The sequence below is a fragment of the Oryctolagus cuniculus genome, chromosome 9, assembly GCF_051225735.1.
Source record: "Oryctolagus cuniculus isolate XC-2025 breed Fujian yellow rabbit chromosome 9, ASM5122573v1, whole genome shotgun sequence".
NCBI lineage: Eukaryota > Metazoa > Chordata > Mammalia > Lagomorpha > Leporidae > Oryctolagus > Oryctolagus cuniculus.
The window spans coordinates 132,672,766-132,699,983 of record NC_142875.1 but is presented as its reverse complement, the minus strand read 5'-3'; the positions used below and the strand labels follow the sequence as shown (position 1 = coordinate 132,699,983).

The 27,218-nt window shown below is 47.4% G+C and overlaps 1 protein-coding gene across 9 annotated transcripts in view; it reads right to left on the bottom strand.

The window, feature by feature from the left end:
- Positions 1-27,218, bottom strand: part of CNTN1 (contactin 1) — a 384,862-nt gene that overhangs the window by 149,041 nt on the left and 208,603 nt on the right. For all 9 annotated transcript variants that reach the window (XM_051850934.3, XM_051850935.3, XM_051850936.3 and 6 more), the window contains 4 exons: positions 20,722-20,858; positions 18,686-18,718; positions 6,446-6,578; positions 2,965-3,137 (listed from right to left, as the gene is read on the bottom strand). In XM_051850934.3, coding sequence (XP_051706894.1) covers positions 2,965-3,137; positions 6,446-6,578; positions 18,686-18,718; positions 20,722-20,782 — 400 coding nt within the window. In that variant the 5' untranslated portion in view covers positions 20,783-20,858. The remainder of the gene's footprint in view (positions 1-2,964; positions 3,138-6,445; positions 6,579-18,685; positions 18,719-20,721; positions 20,859-27,218) is intronic.

The window sequence follows — 27,218 nt, the reverse complement described above, 5'->3', positions numbered from 1 at the left end:
GCTGTAGAATGCGAAAGCGACCAACCTCTTGATCCTCTGCAAACACTGGGTTTGCCGCTGTTCTTTCTTCCACTCTTCACTGTGCACCGCGAGCCCACACTTCCTGTCCATTTGGAGCTCACAATTTTCTTGATTCCCTGATACTCTACTAATTCCCATTCCTCCTTTGTCTCACTAACTCTCACCTGTGTCAGTCCGTCTCCTTATCTCTGCCAAGTGAGGAAAAACCGTACAGCTCATTTTTCACTTCTTTCCGTATCTAGCCCACCTCTGAAAAGCCGTCTGTCCCAGTGGTTGCCTTTTCACTGAGGAGCTGTCAAAGCCAAGTTCCTTAACCGGCCACCTCTACCCTCAGCCACTCGCCTGACATTCCCACTGGCATAACAATGCTGCCTGCACCTGGAACAATGTTTCAGTGCTGTCTCCAAGTGAAACCAGCGTAGAAAAGAGTTACCTGTACATGTTTATGGCAGCTAAATTCACAATAGCCAAGATATGGAATCAACCCAGAGGCCCGTCAACTGAAGACTGGATCAAGAAATTATGGGATATATACACCAGGACTACCATAGAGAAGTTAAAAAAAAAAAAAAAAGCAAAGCAAAGCAATCCTGTTGTTTCCAGCAAAATGGACTCAAATGGAAAACATCACACTCAGTGAAATAAGGCAGTCCCAAAAAGATAAATACCGTGTGTTCTCCCTGATCTGCGGTAACTATAGAGCACCTAAAAGGTCATCTATAGAGGTGAGATTGACACTCTGAGATGGGATGACTTTGAATAGCCCTTGACTGCTGTTTTCTTTTCTTTTTTTTTAACTAATATTTGCTGAACTCTGTACTTAATGTAGGGTTAATGTTATGTGTATAAAGTTAATTGAAGATTGATCTTAGTAAAATATAAGACTGGGAACAGGAGAGGGAGGAGGAAGAAGGGTGGGCGTGGGAGTGGGATGAGGGCAGGGTGGGAAGAACCACTAGGCTCCTGAGCTTGCATGTGTGAAGTGCATGAAGTCTGCACCCCTTCAATCGAAGGTTTCTCGGGTAAGACGCTGCCTCCCCTCCCTGACCCTGGTTGGTCTTGCTCCTTCCCACTTCCAGCGAGAGCAGTTTTCTGCCCGTGACGAGGCTCTCCCTTCCCTCCGTGGGATGCGATCGGCAGCTCACTCTGTGGCACCAGTGCGCAGTTACGGTCCCACACGGCCCTGCACTAGCGAGATCCCCGCCTCGCCATCACTAGCAATGGAAGGACCTCCTAACCCACTGCTTCCTCCTACAATCTGTCCTCCAGAGGATTTAAATGCTGACTTACAAAATCACAAACCGGATTTAAAAACCAGGAGAAAAACGGGTGTAAGATCATCTGGGCCAACTCATCTCCTAATGTATACTTGTCTTTAAGAACAACCTTGAACTTCTAGCATAGCACAGTTTCTCAAAAATCTTTTTTATTATTATTTTCATTATCCCATAAAGGTATTTTCAATTAATTTAAATTGAAAAAAATAACGAATTTTAAGGTACTTTATTCCTGCTGAGGACTGGGCGTTTGATACGGAGCTGAAGATGCAGCTTGGAAAGTCTGCTTGCATAAGGGAGAACCTGCATTCATGACCCAGCTCCAGCTGCCTGCTACTGTGCACCCTAGAGGGCAGCAGGGGACGGTTCAGTACTTGGTCCCTACCACCCAAGTGGAAGAGCCAGACTTAGTTCCCAAATCCTGGCTTCGGCTCAGCGAATCCCCAGACACTGCGTCAGTCTGGGGAGAGGGGCAGCAGACGCAGATTCCTCTTTCTGTCTGTGTCCCCCACCCCCCGTGCCCAATGCCTTTCAAATTTTGTTTTTAAAAAACAGAAATTAAATACTAACATGTAAATTCTGTCAAGTAGGGCTGAGTTTGGGAAAGTCCAACACCATTCTTTTTTTGTTTTGTTTTGTTTTGTTTTTTGACAGGCAGAGTGGACAGTGAGAGAGAGAGAGACAGAGAGAAAGGTCTTCCTTTTGCCATTGGTTCACCCTCCAATGGCCGCCGCAGCCGGCGCACTGTGGCCGGCACACTGTGGCCAGCGCACCGCGCTGATCCAAAGGCAGGAGCCAGGTGCTTCTCCTGGTATCCCATGGGGTGCAGGGCCCAAGCACTTGGGCCATCCTCCACTGCACTCCCCGGCCACAGCAGAGAGCTGGCCTGGAAGAGGGGCAACCGGGACAGAATCCGGCGCCCCGACCAGGACTAGAACCCAGTGTGCCGGCGCCACTAGGCGGAGGATTAGCCTAGTGAGCCGCGGCGCCGGCCCAACAGCATTCTGTTATGATGTCTTTACCCATTCTTACCAACCTGGGTGGTGACTGTGTCTCACTGAGTAGCAGGGCTTTATATTTCCATCTACCTACTTTTTTTAAAGACTCACTCAAGATCCCTCAGGAAAATAAACTCAGGCAGCTCACTCAGCCCTTAGTTTATTTCGCAACGTGGTTTTCCAGTATTTCAGCTACATCAGTAATTGGTTGCTCGCATCCTGGGGGACCCACCTCCTTGACGGCTGCCTCCTCTCTCTGCCCCGTCTCCCTGACCTCTCTTCTTGCTGAACTCTCACGGCAGCGGACCCCGATTTGTATTTGGCAAGCCAGGACGGAGGTCCAGCTCCGTAACTGAAAACTCCCACCTACGTGTGACTCCTCTTATGGCCAACGATGTGCACCTGCGCGAGGGGAGGGACTGTGTCTTTGTCAACATCCCACCCACAGGCACTGGGGACTTCTGTTAGGATGGGGGCGGGCAGTGTCCATTTTCTCCGGGAGAAGTTCACCAGTGGATTTTTAACAAGAGAAAAAGCCAACGGCGGACCATTCACTATACAAATAGCTCCGTAGTTGATGCGGCTTTTCCACCGACAGGTAACAAACACACGCCCAGCGGCCACGGCACCTCCAGGTCCTGGCCCTTTCTCCAAGTGCAGGTACTCACATCCAAAGCTCAGGGTGGCCTCCGTGCTCCTGACCATGCCGTAGTTGTTGGAGGCCAGGCAGTAGTACACGCCGGCATCTTTCTGCTTGTCAGGGTTGTTGATGACCAGGTTTCCTCCTACCATGCTGTATCGGTCACTTGTCAGGTCCACGTCACCATTATTCATCCTCCATCTATGAGAAAGAGATGCCAATGTCACGTCAAAGGTCAGGAGGCCTGCAAACTCTGCTGGGCTAACGTCATTCTGAATAATTGGAGTCTAGCTCCATGCAAGGTCCAATGATGAAGTGCATGAGTAGGGACTACATTTCTTCCCGCCCTTAATTCTGTCTCTGGGACCAGGATTGATCTTTTCACTGAGGTACAAGCAAACACATGTTAAAGTGTGTGACATACTTGCCTTTTTAAAAAAATGACTAATAGTTTGTTGAGTTTTGCCTCATAAATTCATTTCTTAGTAGGTGTACATGGGCTATAATGGATAACCTTCTATGTGCTCATAGGAATCACCCGTAACAGATCTGTCACATAAAACACTGAAACCATTACTCCATCAGAAAGCACAATTCAGAATACCAACATCTGATTCTGAATGGCACAGTAAGTTCTCACGAGAACACAGGAATCAGAGATGTGCACAACGAATTGATATTTCGACCACTAGGGGACAATCACGCAGTCTGAAAGGGATCACACCCAGCTGATCTGGGTCCATGCTGCAGATACATGAATGAGACCAGACTTCCCCCAGTGGAGAGTTGATTGTTCTTTGTGTCTTTTCTCAATAGCTAAGGGTTATTTTTGGTAAAGGGATCTCTTCATCACATAATCCCAGACAGGTTTCCAACAAGCAGACCATCGGACCACAGGGACTGCATTAGAAACCAGTGGACTAGAAACAGGGCTCTAACTTTGCTGGCGGTCGATGACAATGTGTGTAGAACACAGGTTCTCACTCAGGTGAACTCTTGTATGGCTTCCCGATCATTCCGAGCCAGGGTCTACCTGGGAAGAGACCAAGTCCCCTGGAAGGTCGAAAGGCAGTCCAGTGAAGCCCTGTGCCCACATCACTCACTGCCTGGAGTAAGAATCGTGACACAACAGCCCAGTGATTTTAGAACATCTTTTACTAAGTCAAAGCTATGGGAGCATTTCTAGTTACGATTTCTACAACATAAGAAGCGGACTCTAGAAGCAAGCCTAGATAACTGTGTTTTTGCATTTTTCACACCTATCCAATTCCAGGCCACTAAAGGAACCATCCTCACCCTCCCCTGTTGATGGCAGTATTGCTCCTGCCTGAAACACCCAGGCAGAGGGGCTCACACAGGCAGCTCCAGCTCCTGGGAGGCTTCCCCTCATTGTGTTGGCTTGAAATATTTAGTTATTGCCTGAAAATCCTCCCCATGGGTCTGATTCTGCCTATGATGTCATGAAATGATTAAGTTCTTCACTGCTTGGGTAAGTCCCCTGGTCTTTGAGGATTTTAAGAAATGGATGCTACTGTTGCCATCCTTTTAACACTGCATTAGACACGGTGCTGGTGCAGTGCGTGCTCCCCTGGGGGTGGGGTGACGCTGAGCAGTGAGAAGCAAAGTTCCCAGCTGGCCCTCTCAGAATGTCATCATGACAGCACCACCCAGACCCTGCTGTAAGTACACAACCGCCCTGTGAATTATGCGCCACTGCCAAGAGTAGTACGGCTTGCTCTGACAAGCTGGCCAATTTTAAAAGCTCCAGGTACTCTTGGCCATCACTCTAAGTGCATCATGAGCTGTTTTCTTTCTCTTTTCTCTTGTCTTTCTCTCTTTTCCTTTTTGCTGTCAAACACGGGATGTGTCTCCTCCAGCTCTGTCTGTCAAGGTAAAGACAGTCGGGTCATAGTCAACCTAAGGTTGTCAAGGCCAGGGAGACTGAGACAGGGAGCTCCAGAGCTCTGCCTCTCACTCTGTCTGTGGGCGAGGGGGGAGGGGACAGGAGAGGGTCACCTTGTCCCCCGTCAGAACACCAGGGGAGAACATCGCCCGTCACCTCCGTTCCAGCTGCAGGCTGATGCGCTGAGGGGTGCCATGCAGGAGTTCCGGGGAGAAACTCAGAGAACCAGCCTCGCCTGGAGCTGCTCCCCAGGTTCTACCCCTCTATCTACACAGAGAAATCCTGAAAACGGGCAGACATCTTTGGAAATCATAAAGCCTGCACTTCAGCCCCGAGTCGGTGACCTCCTACTCAAGCCAGGTGACCTACTCAGGACTCTGCTTCCTGTCCTGTAAAACTGCGACAGTGTAGGCTCCTGCACGGCCCCTGCTGGTCTGGCCGCTCCAGATTCCTGTCCATGAAGACAGGCTCCTTCAGGCTTGGCTCAGAGCAGAAATAGGGCTCGGCCATCGAAGGTGTTCAGAGCAAATGTGTTCTCCAGGATTTATAAAACGCTACTGGTACTGCACTCTCATGCATGAAATTGAAGCAATAAAGATAATTTCAAAGAGATACTGACTTTGTATTTAAGTTCATATTTTAAGAATACTTTTTGTAATTATAGCCAGAGGCAAAAGAAAATGAGTGCAGTTAGAATCAAATGGAGGTAAAGAGGTATCCCCTTGATAACAAGATTTTACAAAAACAGAAAGCTATTTTTCTATCCAGGAAAAAAAATCTACTAAAATCAACCTCTCTTAATGACAACCTTCAAGTTAGTCAGGTGGCATAGACACACAAGAGCCTCCAATTTCCCCATCAATCACTGGCTGTGTCTTTATGGAATCGTTTTGAAAGTGAAACTGGAATCCACAGGCACTCGGTTAATGTTTGACTCCTATTCACCGCACTGGACTGGAAACTATTAACACACTTTTAGCAACCATCTGATAAAGGAAAACCATTTGCTACCTTTTATACAGTCATTTTTGATAGCATCAATTTGTAACCCAGAAGAACAGAGATATAATTTTATAGGCTGACCAGCAAGCAGAGGTACTGAAGAAATTTACTGTGTTGTCTCGAATGCAGATTTGAGAACACTGAAAAGGTGATGCTTTCTAGAATAACCTTTACAATTTTTAAAAATAGGATCATACAGAAATATCATTCATCATCATCTCTAGGCCTGAGTCACCCAGGCCAATACTTGGGAAAAAAATTTTATCCTCAAAGCTGCATCTTTTAATTCTGCATGATTTTCATGTAACCCTTCGCAGGCTGAGAAGCAGAACCTCCACCAGACACACTTTAAGCGGATGAGGCCAGATGCCGCGGGCACTGTCTGTGCCGGGACTGTGAGTTATCTGCACATATTTAAGTGAAGCTACTATGTATTTGGCATCAGACAACATTCTTGAACAGCTGTTATGCCAGTATCTGCGCTCCTCTGCAAGGACTTTGTAGAGAGCTTTGTGTTCTGGATTCCCCACGGCACAGGACATCGCTGCTGGCCTGCAACCCTCCGCCCGGCCCCCCACTCTGAAGACAGCAGCGAGCACCTTACTTGTACACAGGGAAGGGGCTGGCCCGCGCCCGGCAGTTCAGCGACACTTTGCCTTCCAGCGACTCCTCTGGGTAAATAGTATTGATCGGCTGTTCTTCAAAAATTGGTCCAAACCCTTTGTCTTCCTCAGAAACTGCAAAAACAAGAACACTGTTTTACATTGTGGCATTTTAGAAGCCAAAGCAAATCTGCATATATTGAGAAAAGTATTTGAAAAAAACCCAGAAACATTTTAATTAAAACAAAAACCGCGCCTCCACAGTTGTGGAGAAGACGCTGGAGTCCTGTATTCGTAATTCTTCTCTGCACTTCAGGCACCACTGCCCTGAAAGCTGTGGACAGCCCTGGTCTGTCCCCCTTAGCTGCAGAGTTCTGCACCCTGAGCCCTCGCACACGCTCTGCTTCTCTCTAGCATTGCCAGCAAGAATGTCCTCTTGCTGTGAAGACCTGCTAGCCCTTGATGCTCTAGCCACAGGCTCAGATGCTTCAAGACACACTCGCACCCCTACAGGTTTCAGCCGGTCCCCTTGGGTGTCACCACAGTCCCCACACAGGCCATGGCACTGAGCACCCCCACCGGGATCCTTCACTTCCTGTTCCACTAGGTGTGTGGACACAGCAGCCCTGCCTTTAATCTCCTTGCACCACTCTGTAAGCCAGCAGCCCAGCTGTCTGGAACAGAAGAGATGCTTAATGATCTTTACTAAGAGAATGAAGAAACACCGGGATTTGAGGTGTTCTGGGGAACTGGTCTCCTTCCTGGACCCATCTTTATGCTCCCTAGGCATGTTCCCTGCACGGGTACTCAGCCACATCAAGAACAATTTATAACCTAAGTATGCGGCGATGGGTGGGACCGACGGGTTTGGGCTCATCACAAACATCGCCCCGTGGGGAAAGCACCCTTCCCAATGGTCTCTGCTCCACCAGGTGAGGAAGACACCATGCACGAGTCCCCACCAGGGAGCACCTGCAGGCAGAGCTAAGAGCCGTGGCGCCAGCTGAATTCACAACGACCCGAGTGGCTCGCAGGGAGGAGTCTTGGCCGTGGGGTGACCAGGACGCTCTGGTGGGTCAGAGCCGTGGTTCACGCCCTGGTGGGTCAGAGCCGTGGTTCACGCCCTGGTGGGTCAGAGCCGTGGTTCACGCCCCCGGTTTATTTTAAGAGCGAGGTTGAGGCACGCACACACTTGTTCATCTTCTCCAGCATCACCCTTGACGACCTGAGCTCTGTCCCAGCTTCCCGCACTGTGTCCTTCCAGGCTTGGCTCCGTACTGTTTATCAGGGTTTCTTGGGACAAACTGTTTAACCTCTTCGAGTCTCCATGTCTATACAGGGGGATAGTAATCAAACTCCCCTGGAGGTTATTGTCAGAATCGCTGTGACACAGTGCACGGAAGCCCGTGACGCATGTGGCTGAGACGGAACAACCAGCAAACACTGCTTTTCTGGGGCCACTCGTGAACTTACTTTTCGTATGCATATACATTTTTATGAATTTATTTTTGTTACGTATATAAATTCTCACAGCAATCACAAAGCTTCCAAAAGCCAGAAGCCAAGTCTTACCCACTCTGAGATCTCTGATGCTATTGGCAGTGTGCTGTTTTGGGCACTCAGTACATTTCTGCTGGGCACACAGACGACGAACCACATCCTTCAGTTAACTTCCCGTAGGACGCACCACTCCCTTCTCTAAACGAACCCAAGATGTTTCCAGGGAGCTGCCCCATTTTTGGCTGTGACTTGCTGACACTGCCATTCATAAATTTACACACGTTGGTCACATTCCATTTCCACCGCCCCCACTCAGAGAACAGACGAGGCACTCAGAGTTAAGATTCAGCTCCAACACACACTCTGCTGTTTTATGCAAGTCATTTGCTGTCTACATGGCTTCTACGTTTAGAAAAGAAAGGAGCAGGCACACATCCCAAGGACCTGTGGCCACTCAGGAACACGCGGTGTTCAGTCGCTCTGTGCTGGGAAGTGTGAAAGTCTTGCTCTGGGCGGTCTGCACTCCCACGTCCCTCTGAGGGCTGTGAAAACCACAGCTGCTGATCATGCCTCTGCTTCCCATCTAATCATTTTATTGATCACGCGTCACAGTCTCTGTCCTCTCAGAATGGAACTGCCCATCAGGGAAAGAACAGAAATGGTTCCCAAAGCCCTGGTGACCAGAGACTTTCATTCTGTGCGAAAGTTCTGGGTTTTCCCTGTACTGGGTTTCACCTGCACTTCTAGGCGGTAAGAGTCATCCGTTGTACTGCCCACTCGGACAACTTCACAGGCTCATCCTGACCTGCTCCCGGCTGCACAGCCTCTCTCTGCAGCAACTTACCAACACCTGCCAGCTTGGAGAAGCTGCCGTGTCTTCCCAGTGCACACAGAAGCACTTCAGAAGACATGCAGAGAGGTGAGAGAGGTGCGTTTTTACCAACGTATTTAGATGCTCTTCCTGAGGGTGCGATGACCTCCACTCCCACTCTGTCCTTGGATACATGGTGACTTTAGTGCTAACTGCTGTGATTTTAAAGTTCCAATAGGGGCTGGTGCCATGGCTCAACAGGCTAATCCTCCACCTAGCGGCACCAGCACACCAGGTTCTAGTCTCGGTCGGGGAGCTGGATTCTGTCCCGATTGTCCCTCTTCCAGGCCAGCTCTCTGCTGTGGCCAGGGAGTGCAGTGGAGGATGGCCCAAGTGCTTGGGCCCTGCACCCCATGGGAGACCAGGAGAAGCACCTGGCTCCTGCCTTCGGAACAGCTCGGTGTGCTGGCCGCAGAGCGCCGGCCGTGGTGGCCATTGGAGGGTGAACCAATGGCAAAAGGAAGACCTTTCTCTCTGTCTCTCTCTCTCACTATCCACTCTGCCTGTCCAAAAAAAAAAAAAAAAAAAGTTCCAATAGAGAAATGTTTAGAAAACCAGAAAAGATAGCATTTAGAGATAGCATTTAGGGAGAGGAAAGCTCACAAACTCTAAAAGCTCCGCGTTTATGTCACAAGGATGATGATGATATTATTATTATTATTATTAATTATTACTACCACCAGTGCACCCGGGCCTTGGGTTTCAGGAGAAATGAACATGTGATGCACTGCAACGGATGCTGGCGCCTGCTCCCTCCCACAGTGCTAGCACAACAACTCCAGACGATGTCTTGGGGCTCCAATAGCAGTTGTCAGTTCAATAACTCGACTCTGACCTTGAGTGCAAGATGCATCACCAAAAGCGCGACCCATGAAAGACAAAAAGTGGCTGATTTGGACCTTACAGAAATCAACACCTTCTGCTCTGTGAAAACCTGTTAGGAGAACAGGGTCTCGTGCAGGAGGGGTTTCCAGTCGTTCCTTCTCCAACACACACTCCACAAGCACAAGATGACAACAACTGCGCACTAAATACAGATCACACGCAGTACTGGGGGGTACACTTCGTGTGACTTCACAACACTTGAACTCTGCCCAGCAGACGCAGCATTGCACAGCTCAAGACGTATCGCATGATTCTATTTCCAAGGTGGAAAAGGACAGTCCTGGCGTGTCGTGCACAGGCTCTGTCCTTCTTCTGGGTAGCGCCATTTATAGGGACAGTCATGATCCACAATCCTCAACTTATAATTTAGAAGCTTCCTTGAAATAGCGACTTCCATCACTCTGATGTAAGATGAGTTACGTTCATTCAGAATTCCCTTGTTGTATAAAGTTCTGTACGGGTCCTTCAAACACAACACAGATTCACATGAACACATCTACATGGAGATTAGAGATTTTCATATTTCAACTAAGTTGTCCTAAAGATCTGTTCTGATTTGAAGGTATATGCTGTTTATATAAAAGCTGACCAGCCTGCAGAAAACTGAGAACATGTTTAAGTAGTTCCTTCAGCTTCATCAAATGAATTTAAAAACAAACAACTTTTTTTTTTTTTTCTAGAAAAGGTCAGTGATGAAAATCTGCTGAGCAATGATGGAAAATCACATATTTATAATGAAGAGTTTGTCTGTGCAGGTCATAGTGAGCCACGTAGAGATGAAGGATACCCAGTCCTCAAAGGGGATATAGGGAGCTCGGACAATGTTGTAAATTTTTATGGCCAATCAGGCAGGTAGTAGGATCCCCTGGTATTTTTCCTTCTCATGATAATACTTCTCACAAATAAAATGCATGGGTTTTCCCATCTCTCACTTGCATCTAACACTTATAGGAATATAAAATGAAACTTCCAGGGGATAAAAAGATGAAGCTAATCTCCAAGAAGACACTGAGATTATTCTTCACATTGAGAAAGAACTACATTTAAGATACTTCTGTTTGGCAGCTCCCAAGATCAAAAAGCAAAATAGGTGACATTCATATCACATAAATGTTTCTGCTAAGTACTGTCTCACAAACATACGCTTCCCACTTCTCTAGGCGCTCCTGGCCTTGGTTTCAGCCTGGTCCAGCAGTGGCTGCTGCAACCATCTGGAGAGTGAACCAGAGGATGGAAGCTTTCTCTCCCTTCCTCCCTCCCTCTCTCTCTCTCGCCTTCTCTAACTCTGACTTTAAAATAAATAAGTAGATCTTTTACAATACATTTCAAGGCTGAATAAAATTACAGGTTCCGTGAGATGGGTTAGCAAGTACTGTGTACATCTATACTAGAGATATGTCTGTGCCCTTGAAATACAAAGTACCCAAGAAAAGCATTTGTATTACGTCATCATGATCAGCACAGGCCTCTGAAAGTGAGTCTCAAGACGCCCTGGAAGGCAGTAGCTGGGCTCACTGTCCTGAAACTTCAGAGCTCAGTCCAAGAAGTTCTTCTAGGGGCAGCACAACCACGCTCCGCAAGGGACCCATTAATGCAGGTTGTGTTTTCTCAGCCTTCAGTGCATCCATCTAGGCCTTCTCTCCACCACCATGGAAAGACGTATCTGACCCACTGCGATGAATCAGAACTGTGGTTAAAAGGTAAAACAGGGGCTGGTGTTGCGGTGCAATGAGTTACACTCCCCTGCCATGCCGGCACCCTACATCACAGCTCTGGTTCAGGTCCTGGCTGCACAGCTCTGGTCCAGCTCCCTGCCAATGCACCTATCAAGGCAGCAGGAGACAGCCCAGGAATCTGGACACCTGCCACCCACGTGAGAGACCCGGCTGGAGTTCAGGCTCCTGGTTTCAGCCTGGCACAGCCTTGGCCAGTGGGGCCATCTGGGGAGTAAATCAGCAGGTGGAAGATCTCCCTTTCTTTGTCTGCACTGCTCTATTCATCACTCTGCCTTTCAAAAAAATAAAAATAAAAATAAACCCTTAAAAGAACAAAGTAAAAGAAATACAAAAGAATTAGATACTATAAAAAAGCTATCTTTTTAAGATATGTACCCTTTTCCTTGATGCACAGATTCTTCTAAAACACAGCACAATTAGAGATGACTTTTCAATTTAATAAAAATCATTTATTTTAATGCAAATTCATTTATTTTCTACAGTAAAAGTGACCGTCACAACTCTGTTACCAAGATAGGCATATTTTTGATGTGACCAGAATAATAAAAAAGTGATCATGAATGGATGTTCTGAGTCACAGTGTTTTCAGCATTGCCCTCGGTGCAGGATTAATGGAATCACCACCTGTGGGGCTACATCAGAATGACTTCACGTCTCACTACAAAGGGGAGCCCACTGCAGTCCACTTCCCACACTACACTGGGAGAGCCCATGCAGTCCACTACTCACTACACAGGGGAGCCCACTGCAGTCCACTTCCCACCACACAGGGGAGCCCACTGCAGTCCACTTCCCACTACACAGGGGAGCCCATGCAGTCCACTTCTCACTACACAGGGGAGCCCACTGCAGTCCACTTCTCACACTACACAGGGGAGCCCACTGCAGTCCACTTCCCACTACACAGGGGAGCCCACTGCAGTCCACTTCTCACTACACTGGGAGAGCCCACTGCAGTCCACTTCCCACTACACAGGGGAGCCCACTGCAGTCCACTTCCCACTACACAGGGGAGCCCACTGCAGTCCACTTCTCACACTACACTGGGAGAGCCCACCGCAATCCTGCTCTTTTATTTCTGGAAATCAAGTGTAAAATGACAGTTCGTGCTTAAGCGTTATTTTTCTTTCATTGTGTATCCATTTTAAAATGAAATCCATTTTCTATTCTGCAATACATCATCTCAATCTATACATTATTAGACATATTTTTACCTAAGTATGTTGTTAAGAAGAGTTTCAGGGAAAAAATATGTTACAAAAACACACTGAGAAAATTTGAAGGGAGTCCAACATGTAATTTTCACAGTATTTGTAATACATGATGGTTATAGGAAGGGAAATGGCATTAATTCTCTCTAAAGACTATAAACCCTTTACAATAGGCAATATTTAAACTTCCTCCAAGCACATTCCTTTTAGATAGTTCACTGCTAACCACCCTCTGTTGATAAGAGAAAAAAAACACATTCAGGTCTTGGGCTTTGATATTCGGATGCTTGATCCCTCAGGGTCATGGGTAATGGGTGATATTCCAGGGAAACTGCATAGCTAAAAATACAAAGTAAGCCGTTGGTCTCTAAGTACAGAAATCCAGCTGTTAGAATGAACACTGACATCAGATTAGCAGAAGCGTTAAGTGGGCTAACTCCTGTGCTTGGCTTTGTCTGTTGGGGACGGCTTTCCTGTCCCGGGTCAGCACCACTTATTCACCCTGCGGTCACCAAGCTGTGCACCTGGCGAGAGAGACGCCCTCCCACCCGGTCCCCACGCTGAGGACATCCTCCTGTGTGGCGTTCACCAGCTGTGGCCTCTAGCCAGGATTCTACTTATCCTAGCCTCCTCCTGTCCATTTCAATGAATGGGGTGATGCTATACTTAGGGATAGAAAAAAATACACTGAAAATTATGCTGAGTAACTGGTGAGAGTTAAAGTGAAAAAAAAAATTTCAAGAAATTTGGGGATGAGTGTTGGGCAGGAAGTTGGAATGAGCCTGTGTGTGTGAGGGGGCCTGAAGGAGCAGCACCTGCAGAAGCTCACTCTGGAAGCAGCCCAGCACCCACACCTGAGTCCTGCCCAGACCGGACAACCTCCCAGGTGTCCCAGCCCTGCCCCCAAGGGAAGCTCCCAGGAGAACTCTCTCCTCAGGTCCAGAGGGGTTACCTGGCAGGATAACACGGGCCCATAAAACCTTCACAGACACCCTAGGGGCAGCCCCCCTGCCAGGCTGGACAGGCAAACCTAGGGAGGAATCTCCTAATTTATACTCAGCAAACCTTGTGTCCTAGAAGAGGGGGAAGACAGGAGGGGAAGGAGCAACCTGGACCCCCTCTCCCTGACTAGCCCCAGTCTGAACAAGCTCTCCCGGGTCTCTGCTGAGCCGCCCGCCTGGCCTGCCCGGCGTAGTCTCCCCATTTAACGATGTAGCCTCACTCTCCCAGACTGAGTGACTGGGCACCCTTTCTCTGTCCCGTCTGTTTTGACAGATGCCCTGTCCCCCATAAACCTTGCTACTCTGCTCTGTCTCACGCCTGAATTCTCTCTTGGGTGACGATGAGAACCCCAGGACTTCTCTCTGGTGACGCAAGTACTGCAAAGACGTGAGAAATTTCCTGTCTCCTTCTCCCTGCAGCAAAGCAATGAAGAGAATTAATGCTTCCAATATTAGCGCCGGGTGTTATGGAGCCATACACTAACTGTAAGTGTGCAAAGTAAATATTACAGATTATTTCATTCTAATTCTTATAAAACAAATGCTATGCTGCTATATTATTTCCTATTTTTACATTTTCTCACAGAATTACAAAGGAATTAAAGAACCACTGATTTTTATTTTAGGTATAGTTTTTTTTTTAATCCCTTGAAGTAATGGTAAAGGCAGACGCTGTAACTGGAAACTCCATGTAAATTAAATATTTATTTCCAGGGTGGGTATTTGGCCTAGCAGTTAAGATACCAGTTAAGAGCCCGCATCCCATATGGGGGTGCCTGCATCAGTAAAGAGTTGAGACCTCCTCCCCCCCAATTCTGGCTTCCTTCTGCTATGGATCTTGGAAGGACCAGAGAATGGGCTACTGCCACCCAAGCGGGAGACCTGGATTGACTTCCCAGCTCCTGGACTTGGTCCCAACCCAATCCCAGCTGCTGTGGGCACATGGGCAGTGAACCAAGGGACAGCAGCACTCTCTCATCTCTGTAATCTGCCTTTCAAGTAAATAAGTAAAAATGAAAATAAAATATGGGGCCGGCGCCGCGGCTCACTAGGCTAATCCTCCGCCTTATGGCGCCGGCACACTAGGTTCTAGTCCTGGTCGGGGCGCCGGATTCTGTCCCGGTTGCCCCTCTTCCAGGCCAGCTCTCTGCTGTGGCCAGGGAGGGCAGTGGAGGATGGCCCAGGTGCTTGGGCCCTGCACCCCATGGGAGACCAGGAGAAGTACCTGGCTCCTGCCATCGGATCAGCGCAGTGCGCCGGCCACGGCAGCCATTGGAGGGTGAACCAACGGCAAAGGAAGACCTTTCTCTCTGTCTCTCTCTCTCACTGTCCACTCTGCCTGTCAAAAAATAAATAAAAAATAAAAAAAAATGAAAATAAAATATGGGGCAGGTGTTTGGCACAGTGGTGAGGTAGCTACTTGGGCTGCCCACGTTCCATACAGACGTGCTGCTCTGAGTTCAGCTCACACTGCTTAGGATCCAGATTCCTGCTAATGCACAGTCCGGCAGGCCTCACTGGACAGCTCATGGACTTGGGGTCCTACTGTTAGGTAGGAAGTCAGAAATGAGCTTATGTGTGTGTGACAAAGGCCTAAGGCACTGACATCCAGGTCCAGCATCCGCATCTGAAAGTCATCCCGATGACCTTCCAGGTGCAGCCCACTATCTGCACTTCAAACGCCCTGCCCCTTCTACCCAATAACCATCCTTCCTCTAGGGCTCCTCTAAGGTGGGCCAGGCCGGCCAGGCCTCTCCCTGTCTGATAACTCGGGGGAGGGGGTCCGGGTGGGGGGATTCAGATAGGAATTTTTCGTATTTACATGCAAAAAGTCCTTTGTTCCAGGAGGAGAAGAAGTGAGGAGGCATGGCCCATCTTCTTAAAAACCCCCAGCCTCAACCAGACTGCGCACGCTCAGTCCTCTCTCTGCTGAGGCTCCTGCCTGGCCTGCCCAGGTGTCTTCTCTCCACTCAACCATGTAACCCCGCTCTCCCCCAGTCTGAGCAACTGGGCACTCTCTCTCAGGCTCTGTCTGGAGAGGTGCCCATCCGTTCTTACAGATGTCCCTGCCCTAATAAACCTTGCTATGTTGCTTTCCCCTGCTCTCTGTCTCACGCCTGAATTCTTTCTTGCGTGAAAACAAGAACCCTGCCTTCTCCGATAACACTACTACCCAGTGAGAGACTGGGGTGAAGTTCTGGGCTACGGGCTTTGACCTGGCCCAGTTCTGGCTGTTGCAGTCGTTTGCGGAGAGAACCAGGAGACAGTAAATATTTAGTAGCAAATATTTTAATTAATAATTATTAATAATTATATATAAATGTTATCAGTTGACTATGTGTAACTTATTTTTCTTATCTCATAGGACATACTCATTGCTTTATTTTTTACTAAAAATATAAAAGAGAAACTTCTTAAAGATATGATGAAGAATGAAACTGGATTTAATTATTTTATATAATCCATGATGTACTTTATTTTTCAAATAAAAATGCTTATGTTTGTCTTAAAAGCTACTCAGGTAGGCTATAAAGACTGCTATTAAAATAATCATTTAGGGGTCACAGCACTGTGGTGTGGCAGGTAAAGCTGTCGCCTGCAGTGCCGGCATCCCATATGGGTACCAGTTCGAGTCCTAGCTGCTCCACTTCCCATTCAGCTCTCTGCTATGGCCTGGGAAAGCAGAAGAAGATGCCCCAAGTGTTTGGGTCCCTGCACCATATGGAAGATGTGCAAGAATCTCTTGGTCCCTGGCTTCAGATCAGCACAGCTCTGGCTATTGCAGCCATTTGGGGAGTGAACTGGCAGATGGAAGACCTCTCTCTCTCTCTCTCTCTCTCTCTCTGCCTCTCTGTAACTTTGCCTTTCAAATAAATAAATATTTTGAAAAATAATCATAAAAGCTTAATACATATATATATGCAAGATGATCTATTAGATATGATGATATCTTAACTCCCAGTTCAGTAGATGGTGTTCTTAAATGGACACTGGATCTTTTAAGGAAGAGGGCCGGCGTTGCTGGCAGTGGGTAAACCACCGCCTGACATGTCTGCATCCCTTATGGGTGCCAGTTAGGGTCCCAGTTGCTCCACTTCCAATCCAGCTCTCTGTTAATGGCCTGGTAAACGTAGCTGAAGGTGGCCCAGGCGATGGGGCTCCTGCCACCCATGTGGGAGAGCGGGGAAGAAGCTTCTGGCTCCTGACTTCGGCTTGGCCCAGTCCTGGCTGTTGTGGCCATCTGGGAGTGAACCAGCAGATGGAAGATCGATCTTTCTCTCTATTCCTCCTTCCTTCTCTGTAACTCTTTCAAATAAATAAATGAATTTTTAAAATTAGGTCTTCAGGTAGGTCTTAATTCAACATATTTTCCTCAGAAGCAGGAAAATGTGGGCACAGAGACAGACACACACAGAAGGAAAACTCCAAGAGGACGCAGAAGTCACGCACCGCTGGGTGCTGAGAGAGGAATCATGCCAGCCCAAGCCGGGTGTTCTGAGGTAAACAGAGACAGAAGAGGCAAGAAAGGCACCTGTCCCTGTGTGCTTTCAGAGGGAAGGTGGCCTTGCCTCGGTTTTGAGTTCTTGAATTTGCACTGCAGCCTGCAGAACTGTGAGGCGACACATTTCTGTTCTAAACCACCCAGACTGGGGCTTCACCATAGCAGCCTTGGGAATGGAACGCACACGTTATGCTTACTATGCAAGAAGGGTAACTGCTTACTATTTAGGGTCAATACCAAATTACTGAACTTCGGTTAGCCATTTTTTCCCAAAATCTATGTGATCATGGGTTCTTTTTTTCAGTGCAGTTCCTACCACCATCCTGCAAAACACACTTGGATACTTAGAAAAATACCCAAATGCAGCCCATAATTTTATCTGAGTTCCTTCCTCTGTTTAGAATTAGTTTCACTTCTAACACTGAAAATCTTCATGGTTCTCTGCCTACTACCTCCATCATTAAATACACCTTCATTGCTCAAATACTTCTTACAGAGCACCATCATAACGTTTCTTTTACAGTTTCCCTATTTACTTATGTCCTGCTCTGTGATCAGGTTCATGAAGGGCAGGGAAGAACACCTCTCTGATCAGAACACCTTACTGATCTTCCGTAGCGATTCCCAGCTCCCCAGGCGGAAATCTGTGGTTTGGATGCAATCTGAGCAGACTTCCCAGTTCCTTTCCTACAAGTCTGAGTCCTGCTCACTCATCTGGCGTGCGCAGCCTTGATTTGGTGTAGCGCTGCCGACTCAGAGATGCCCCTGGACTTCCACTCTCACTGTTACTGTGCGGCTGCTGTAAGTTACCACGTCTGCTCCGCTCCGTGAGCACGGACAGGCTGGAGCACTGCGCTGGAAGCTGCCACTGTGTTGCTTTTGTATCCCTCTCCTCGCCCTGTGATTTCTACAGACTGGAAAGGCAAGGCTCAGGAGGTGGGGCAGGGTGGATCAGACTTCTGGATCACTAGTGAGTGGCGAGCTGAAGGCATACCCAGGCTGGCTTACCCCGGGCTGTCACCCACAGCGCAGAGGCTGCCGTATTTCTGCAAGAACTGCTCAGCAGTCATCAAAGTACCAGCTAAAGCAGCAGGATGACTTTATATTCCATGCATCTTAAACAACCGATTCTGCAACACCTGTGTGCGTCCAGCTGGACTCAGTCTTCAAGCTTCAAGTTCAGTAACTTTAGTTTTCTCTCTTACAGGAAAGCAAGGGACTTTCAAACAAACTTAGAAGCTTACAATAACTAAAATACAGTTTCAAAAGTGAGTGGCACAGCACTGTCACGAAGCCTGAATGAATAAGTACATCCACATTGACTATTTCCCACCGGCTATCATCCTCTAGAGAGATATGCGTTTGTGATAATCCATCCATTCATTTCAGCACTCAAACAAGTTGCCTTATGATACTAGAAAGATAGTCTTTCCAAAATCTACAGGTGATCTAACACAAACCATTTGTGTTCAAGTTTAGAAAGTAGACATGCAATGCAATCCAACTGAGAAAAGGTTTACCCTTTTGTCAACTTACCTCCATGACCGTACCTTCTGTGCCAGGTAAACTCTGAAACAAAAGGATAAACAGCGTTGGCCAGGAAGCAGTTCTCCGAGCTGTGGCGCAAACACAGATCCCCAGTGACTGGGATGCCAGTTTATGCGATGAGGCCCTGCCCGTCACTCTAAGGCTGCTGAAGTACAGTGTCTATTTGTTACCTTTATATTTTATAGGCGTAGCACTACAGGGGGTGGTCAACAGAATTAGTGTTCATGTTCATTATAAACAATATTAATAAGTTTTCTGTTTTGTCCATACAAATAAGACTTCATTACAATAGCTTTACTTAAGTTTACTTAAATTTCATTTATGTAACAAAAATGTGTGTATATAAGTATGTATATTCATAATACATATAATTATGCATATATGTGCACATATATAACCATTGTGGTTATAAAATATGTACTTATCAATGACATTAAAATTCTTAGGTACTGATGAAATTATCTTTTTCAGAATGTGGAGGCAGCTCCCCAAAATAAACCAGCACTTTAATATCTTTATAATAAATAATAAATACAAGAGGATCCCTCTCGGCTTCACCCTCACAGCAACTGCCAGGGATGACAAAGCTGCAGAACGGCAACCCCACAAGCACCTCCTGCGTCAAGGTCACGGTGATGAGAAAAAATGATGCTGGAGAACATCAGACAAAAACATCCCGCATCTCTCCTTATAGGAAATGCCTCTGACTACGTCATGCCTGTCTGTGAAAGACAGAAATATCGTATCTGTCTTAAAACAAAATCGCTTTGTCTTAACGTCTGAGCACACACTGTAGGTGACTTCACACGTCGTTTCTCATGAGACTGACTACACGGGAGACAGAGGATTCTACAGTGTGCCTGGTGTCAGACCTAGCCAATATCAGAATTCAATTATGTAACTTAAAAATAAATAAAGGTGGGCAGGGCTTTGGTCTAGTAATTACGCATCTGATACGAGTCCCCGGGTGTGAGTCCCAGCTCCACGTCTGATCCCAGACCCGGGAGGCAGCAGTAATGCCTCTAGTGGTTACGTCCCTGTCAGACACGCAGGAGACCTGCACCGAGTGCTCACCTCCCAGCGTTCACCTGACCTAGCCCTGGCTGTTGAAGGCATTTGTGGAATGAACCAGCATCTCTGTGTGTGTGTCTGTGTGTACCTGCTTCTCAAATAAATATTTAAAAATAAATATGCAATATTATAAACAAGAGGGAAATCCTTAAAACCCCCTTATTTCTAAGCTGGTTTTACTATATTTTATTTTCACTTGATTTATTGAAGTTCCGACTCCTGAAGCTGGATGGTGCAAACACCACAGGATGGTGAGCTATTCATGAAGCCTTCCAGCTGCACGCTACAGGGTATCAGGTTGGAACTGGCTGTAGCAGGAACATTTACTTCCCAGGAATGGATAAATGCCACCCACCAGGGATAATCCCTTTCCCCCTGACCGCCTGCAGAGATCCAGAGGTTACATGCTTACTAGCCCAGCAGGTGGTTAAACCACTGCTTGTAATGCAAGTTTCCCATATCAGAGTGCTGGCTGCTCTGATTTTGATCTGGTTTCCTGCCTACGTGCTTGAGAAACCAGTGCAAGATGGACCAAGTACTTGGGCTGCTGACACCCATATGGGAACCTGGGATGGAATTCCTGGCTTCTGACTTCTGCCACACCCAGACCTGACTATTACAGCCCCTTGGGGGTAATGAATCCATAATAAAAGGTCTCTCTCTGTCTCTCCCTCTGTCACTTTGCCTTCCAAAGTAAATTAATATCTTAAAACGCATTTACCAGCTCCCTAGTATGCAAGAATGACTAATCTTGTAAAATTTAATTAAAAGTAAAAATAAAAAATGAGACAGGCTCTACTTCAATAAATATGTAGCTACTTATATTTATGTATCTATATTCTCAGACGTCAAAAGAAAACATTAACTCTGACTTTATACAATAGCTTTAATGAAAAAAATGCATCAATTATATTGATACAATTTATGGCAAAGATGCAAACATTATTTCTTACCTGACAGACTGCTTGCAAAAGACACTAGCAATAGAGGGCTGAACAGCAACCACATTTTCATCTTGTATTCAGTAGAAGTTCGGCTCAATTACCACAAAAAACCTCCAGCTTCAAGGCCGCTGAATGATATGAAACAGCTGCATCAAGAGAAAAAGGAAGGGAAGGAGGGAGACGGTCATCACTTGGGGTCAACACCGTTATCAGTTTTATTCTATGGCACGCTCCTTGTCTGTAGAGCAAGTTTTCATTTAATTCACTTGCAAACACCGTGTTCTAAGGCAAAGGGTTTACTCTGTAGCAGAGGGTGTGGGCTGCATCCCAGCACTGCCATGCTCCACCACGGCCAACCACCCGGCCAGGCAGCGTTGAGGCTGCATTTCCTCTTCAGCCACCGAGTGTAATAACCCCGTCCTAGGAAGAGCAGGTGTGTGAACATGCCACTGTCAGCAAGTTTAACTGATGGTCAAACCCAGCGCCAGAGCTGGCAGAGAGATTCAGGAAAGATTCCTGAAGCTGTGTGAACTCGAAGACATCACATAAACAGTAAGTGGGACAAATTCACCAGAAATGCTCATGTTAATGTTAAAGTAATTTCACTGACGACATATTCAACCTCCTCCTTCCCATCACATCTTACACTTATTCCCTCATTCAACACAAAGTCAATAATTACTCCTTGGGTGCCAGTCTGGGACAAGTTAGATTTTGTGAGACCAAGTCTTTGTAAGCTGGGGCACATTCTTTAAAGTCATGGAGACCAAATTGCTAACACAAACTGAGCTATAAAACCATTCAGCGGACTAACTCCCGTGTTTTCAAATTCTGCATAAGCTTATGACCACGTCATTGCTTTCCTGAGCTTTTGCACAGGGCCTTAGACTAACCTCCTGCAAGTACAGGGCTCTCCCATTTAAGCCGCATTCGTCATAGTAAATCCACACCTGTGTGTAAGAGTGAAGATTAAAGACAGGAGGTCTAAAGGAGACAGTGCACTTGCTCATGGGGAAAAAAAAGAAAAAGCAATGAGAAGGCTTTGCAGGCCCGCCAGTTGGTGTGATGACAGTTCTCGCACCTTTATGCCATCAACGTGGACACCTGTCAATCATCTGCATGGCTGTAAATTACAGCGCCGCGGGGAGGGGCCTGCCTGGGCTGGCAGGGCCTGAAGGAACAGGTCCTTCCTCTCAGGTTACGGCATCTGGTGCTTCTGGAGCTCATCCCCTTCTTACGGGACGTGCCTGAGGACACGGTGTCCCTGTCGTCAGAAGGAGCTCATCAGCAAGGGCACAGAGGGGCTCACACCAAGAAAGGAGAGGAGAGAAGCCCTCGTCAAAGCAGATGCAATAGTGCAGCAAAAGCCCGTGTCCGGGGCAGGAAGGGCATCCTGGGAGGAGAACACTTGACGCTGTCCTGTTCAGCACAGAGATGCACCGGACCACTCCCTAAAGCAGCCAAAACAGTCCTGCCGACGGTGTACAATGCTGTGCTGTGTCAAACCGTGAGATCCTACGTACCTGAACTGCGATAAGATTTTGAGAATGAACTTACCGCACTGATTTCTAGGAAGCCTAACAGTTTGCATAGGTCAAGCAAAATATTTAATAGTAATACATGATCCAGGATAAATGCATTCTTTTCTTTTCATTATGTAGATCACTCTCCAGTGAATACACTATTTGTCTCTGGAAAAATCTTAGTTGAATTCATGGAAAATGTGGTGGAAATGAGTCACATTATCAGCAGGACATATTTGTAATATCCTTGTACAACAAATCCAATAGATAATTTTTAAATTCCAGGATTAACAGCATCCAGGTGAGGACTATTAGTCTATACAAACTGGGTTAAATCTGGACTTTAAATTTTTTATCAAATTTTTTTCACTAAGTAGGACTGATCAGAAAGAAAATAAACGGCTTACTAGAGGTGAGGAAACCTGAGCCATTCTTTCAGGGGGCAGAAACAACAATTCAGTGAGCTGTGGAAGGACTTTTGGCTTTTTATTTCAATGAAGTACAGGCCTACATGAAAACCCCTGAAACCTGCACACACTGCTTACTGTTGTAAAGTACTCGTAAACCATATGCACTGGAGACTTGGCCTCTCTGCTTCTAACTCCTCCCACTGAGTCACACACAGTAATCCGGATGCGCTCCCATAAAAAGGAGCAAGGTATAATTACACTGTGCGTTACAAGGCAGGTGCAACTTAATCGCTGTTAATGTTGGATTCTTCAATAGCTCTAGTTTATTCATTACTAAACTGTCTAAATGATTCTTACAGACATTACAACGGGAGAGTAAAGAACGCTGCTACATTTGGGTCTTGAGTGACCAGGAAGAAGCCCCAGCCACAGAGAAAAACAAACAGGTGAGTGGGCAGAGGTGAGGAGTGGAGAGCGGCCCTGGGAGCTTTTCCTTCGGATGGGGTGAGCGTGTCAGGAAGCTGTGGCTCCGTGACCAGCAACTTCACAGGCAGCCTGGGAAGGAAGTGGGGCGAGCGCAAAGGCAGGGTGGCTTGCGTCCTCACAAAGCACGTGGGATCAGAAATCTGAAAACAAAATACAGAGACATTCTTCAGGTCCAGGGTGTCCTTCCGCATTTCCGGCTCGGATAATCATAACGTGAGACGTCATCAAAAACTCCTGGAAGTGCGCATTATACAAAATCTCTGCATGGGATTCAAAATGGTTTTCCCCAAAGTGAGTTTATCCTTTAGTTGTATTTTCACGAATCTTTTGTAGGTCCCCTAGATAAGGAAATCTCTGCCAATGCACAGCTAAATCAGTCCAAATGAAGCCAACCAAACTGTATCTGAGCTTGGCCTTCGTTAGTCTTTTTTTTATTTATCAAAACAAAGATTTATTTCTTAATTTGAAAGGCAGAGTTACAAATGGCCAGGGCTGGGCCAGACTAAAGGCAGGAGCCTGGGACTCCCCCCAAGTGTTCCATGCTCCCACGTGGGTGGCAGGGCCCAAGCCTCTGGGCCACGGTCTGCTGCTCTTCCAGGCAGTTAGCAGGGAGCTGGACTGGAAGCGGAGCCACTCAGTCTCTAACTGGCGTTTATATTGGATGCTGGTGTTGCAGGCGGTGACTTCATCTGCTGAGCCGCAAGGCTGGCTCCACCTCCATCACTCTTCATCAGGCAACCGTGGGCAGGTACTCAGCCTGGCTGGCTTCTCCTCATTTGTAAAAGGCAACAAGAATGTCAGTTTCATAGGACTACTGCTGCAAGTGTTGTGTGAGACTATGCATGTAAAATGCTCACCAGGGAAACATTCCATAGTTTTTCTACTATGCCTAAGGACCACCAGGGAACGGGCCACGTGCCTTGTTCAATGTTGGGGCTCTGATGCTTGTGGCGTGCGTCTTTCCACATATATGTGCGTAAATAAACCATGTCCAAAGCACCTGCTATATACAAATCGAAATGTAGTTTCCTAAAGTAAGGATAAGATGGTGACAATAGGTAATATGAGATGTCCCTTACTGGGGCACTGATTTTTAAAGGGATGACTGTGATTTATAATCAAAAATGTATTCTTGAAAAAGATGTTCTACATATCCATATTTTAAAGCATGTTGAAAAATGCAGGTTACTCAGTGTTGTTGGAAGTCTGTCTTCCCGTCTGAACACACACACTACAGCCACATTGACATTTCTGCTATTCTGACATGATACCTCTTCCTCCTGCTCAAGAATGGGGACTACTTCCACAGGACAGTGAGGCATCGCCCTGTCAGCAGGTGATTTATTGCCTTGCATGGGTTTCTTGCCGTCCGTGTCTAAAAGCGTCTGCCACATCTTGTTCCCGCATTTGTTTTCTGCCTGTGATCTGTTCTACGGTGTCACCAGTGACTCCCTGGTCACACCCCTCTGCAGCCCGGCTGAAGGCCCTGAGCTGAGCCCGCTCCTGCTAGTGCAGGACGCTGCTCCCCGGAGTTCACTGTGCACGCAGCTGCTGTCCCGCAATGCCCAGCCATCCCCTCGGCCTCCACGGGGCTGGACGCTCTGCCATCAGGGCAACTGGAAGAACAGCAGGGCCAGATGCGGGAAACTCATGTCGGTCCCTGCAGCACCAGCCACACTGTGCTGACCAGCTCCCCCCAGTGGCCCATCTCGTCTTCAGAGCCTCAGAGCTTCTCCCACCCCCAGGCCAGACCCGGCCACTGGGTGCTCCTCATCAGCCAGCAGTGGACTGCTGGGTGCTGCTTCTCATCAGCCATCCGTCGCTGGGTGCTCAGAGACGTGCCCTGGCGCTGTGCTCATATCCAAGAGCGCTCACGGCTGCTCCTCTCCGTGTGTTCCACGAAGCCTCTCAGCCTGAGACACCGCTCCCCAGTCTGTAACACGGCCAGCAGTGGGGCGCGTCTTTCCACTGCTGCTCCTTCCGGGCCCCACCCGCCCTGTCCCCGTCCCTGCTCCCCTTCTTGCCGTGGCAAGGCTGGGTCCTCCCAGCAGAAGTCTGGCCTGCGTCCACAGGAGCATCCAGCCCTGCTCTTCTGTTCTGCTGCAGGAAGACCATAAATTATTCAAAAAGCCTCAATAATACATTAACAAGAATCCAGTCCCTGACAGCTATTTATAAAGCACTTGGTGCCCCTACTAGTGCCTAAAGAAAGAGTGTTCCACTAAGACCAAAAAACTCATTCTTCATCTGTTGCACAGATGTTGATACAGGGGTGCTGTAAAAAGTCCATGGAAAACTGGAATTAAAGGGTAGGCTAATTTTGGGCAAAATACTGCAATCCATACATAATACGCATTTTCTGTGAATTTTACGAAGACTGTTGGAATAACCCCTTACCCTGACAGCATGCTCATCTCAGCAACAATGAAAATGTTCCTGCACATTAGCAGGTGCTCACATTCTGTTTTAAAAGACAAAGAATAGATTTTGGGCACCTTACTGGACACACACACAAAACTGTGCACTCTATCCTCAATAGAGCTCAAGAAAGATCATCAGAAAACAGTTTGACCTAAAACATGACCTGTGCTCTTCACCCTCCTCACCCCTGCTCTGGTTCTAAAGAACATTCCTTAAAAGGTTCTCTTTTGAAAAAAAAAAAAAAAAAAGGGAAAGATTTATTTTTGAAAGACAGGGTTACACACACACACACACACACACACACACACACATCTTCCATCCGCTGGTTCCCTGAACAAATGGCTGCAATGGCTGGAGCTGAGCTGAGCTGATTTGAAGCCAGGAGCCAGGAGCTTCTGGGTCTCCCACGCGGGTGCAGGGCCCAAGGACTTGGGTCACCTTCGACTGCTTTCCCAGGCCGTAGCAGAGAGCTGGGTCAGAAGAGGAGCAGCCAGGACTAGAACCAGCGCCCACATGGGATGCCGGCACTGCAGGCCAGAGTTAACCCACTGCCCCACAGCACCAGCCCCCTGACAAGGTCCTATGCCAGGAGGAAGGAGCTCATCAGAGTCAAGCTCAGGTCATGCCAGCACCTCCTCCTCTACGATTCAGAACGGAGAGACATGCACTCAGACTCGGTCTGAAACTCTGCCTCTGGTGCCCAAGTTCCTCTACCTTCCTGGGTGCCAGCGGCTCGCTCTGCGCAACGAGACCAAGCTCCTCCTCCAACGCTTGCTGTGAGGACTGAACAACAGGCACAGGGCATGCGTGTGTGCATACAAGCGTCACACGACACATGCCTATGAAAGAACGGAATTTTCTGGAAATGGAATTAGATTTGAGCTTTAAAAACGCTACTCTGGGCCATTATCCAAAAACAAAAAAAGATTTCTTAACAAGTGCTGGTGAGGCTGTGGAGGAAAGGGGACCCTGCACACTGTTCGTGGGAATGCAAATGAGCACAGCAGGTAAAAGCCACTGCCTACACCCGGCATCCCACGCGGGTGCCTGTGCAAGTCCTGGCTGCCCAGTTCTTGGGCCCCTGCACCCACGTGTGAGACCCAGATGAAGCTCCTGGTTGGATGTGGCCATCTAGGGAGTGAGCCAGTAGACAGAAGATCCATCTCTTTCCCTCTCCCCCTCTCTCTTTCAACAATTAAATACATCTTTTAAAAAAAGAAGGAAAAAGAAAATTAGTATAGCTGTTGTGGAAAACAGCAGGGAGGCTCCACAGAGCTACCGGGAATCTACCGCTAAGTATACAAGCAAGGGAAATGCAACCAGTGTGTGCAGCGCTGTTCACAACAGCCAAGAGATGGAAACAACCTAAGTGCCCACCGACTGAAGAAGGGACAGAGAAAACAGGGTACCTAACAATGCAATACTGCTCAGCCCTTTAAAAGCAGCGAGTGTCCTTAGTGTGTTGTACTATGATAATTGACGGTAAGCTAGTCTTCAAACAGTACTTTATGCTTTGTGTGCCTGTGTGGGTGCAAACCGCTGAAATCTTTACTCAGTATAGAGTTGATCTTCTGTATATAAAGATAATTAAAAATGAATCTTAATGAAGAATGGGATGGGAGAGGGAGTAGGAGGTGGGATGGTATGTGGGTAGGAGGGTGGTTAT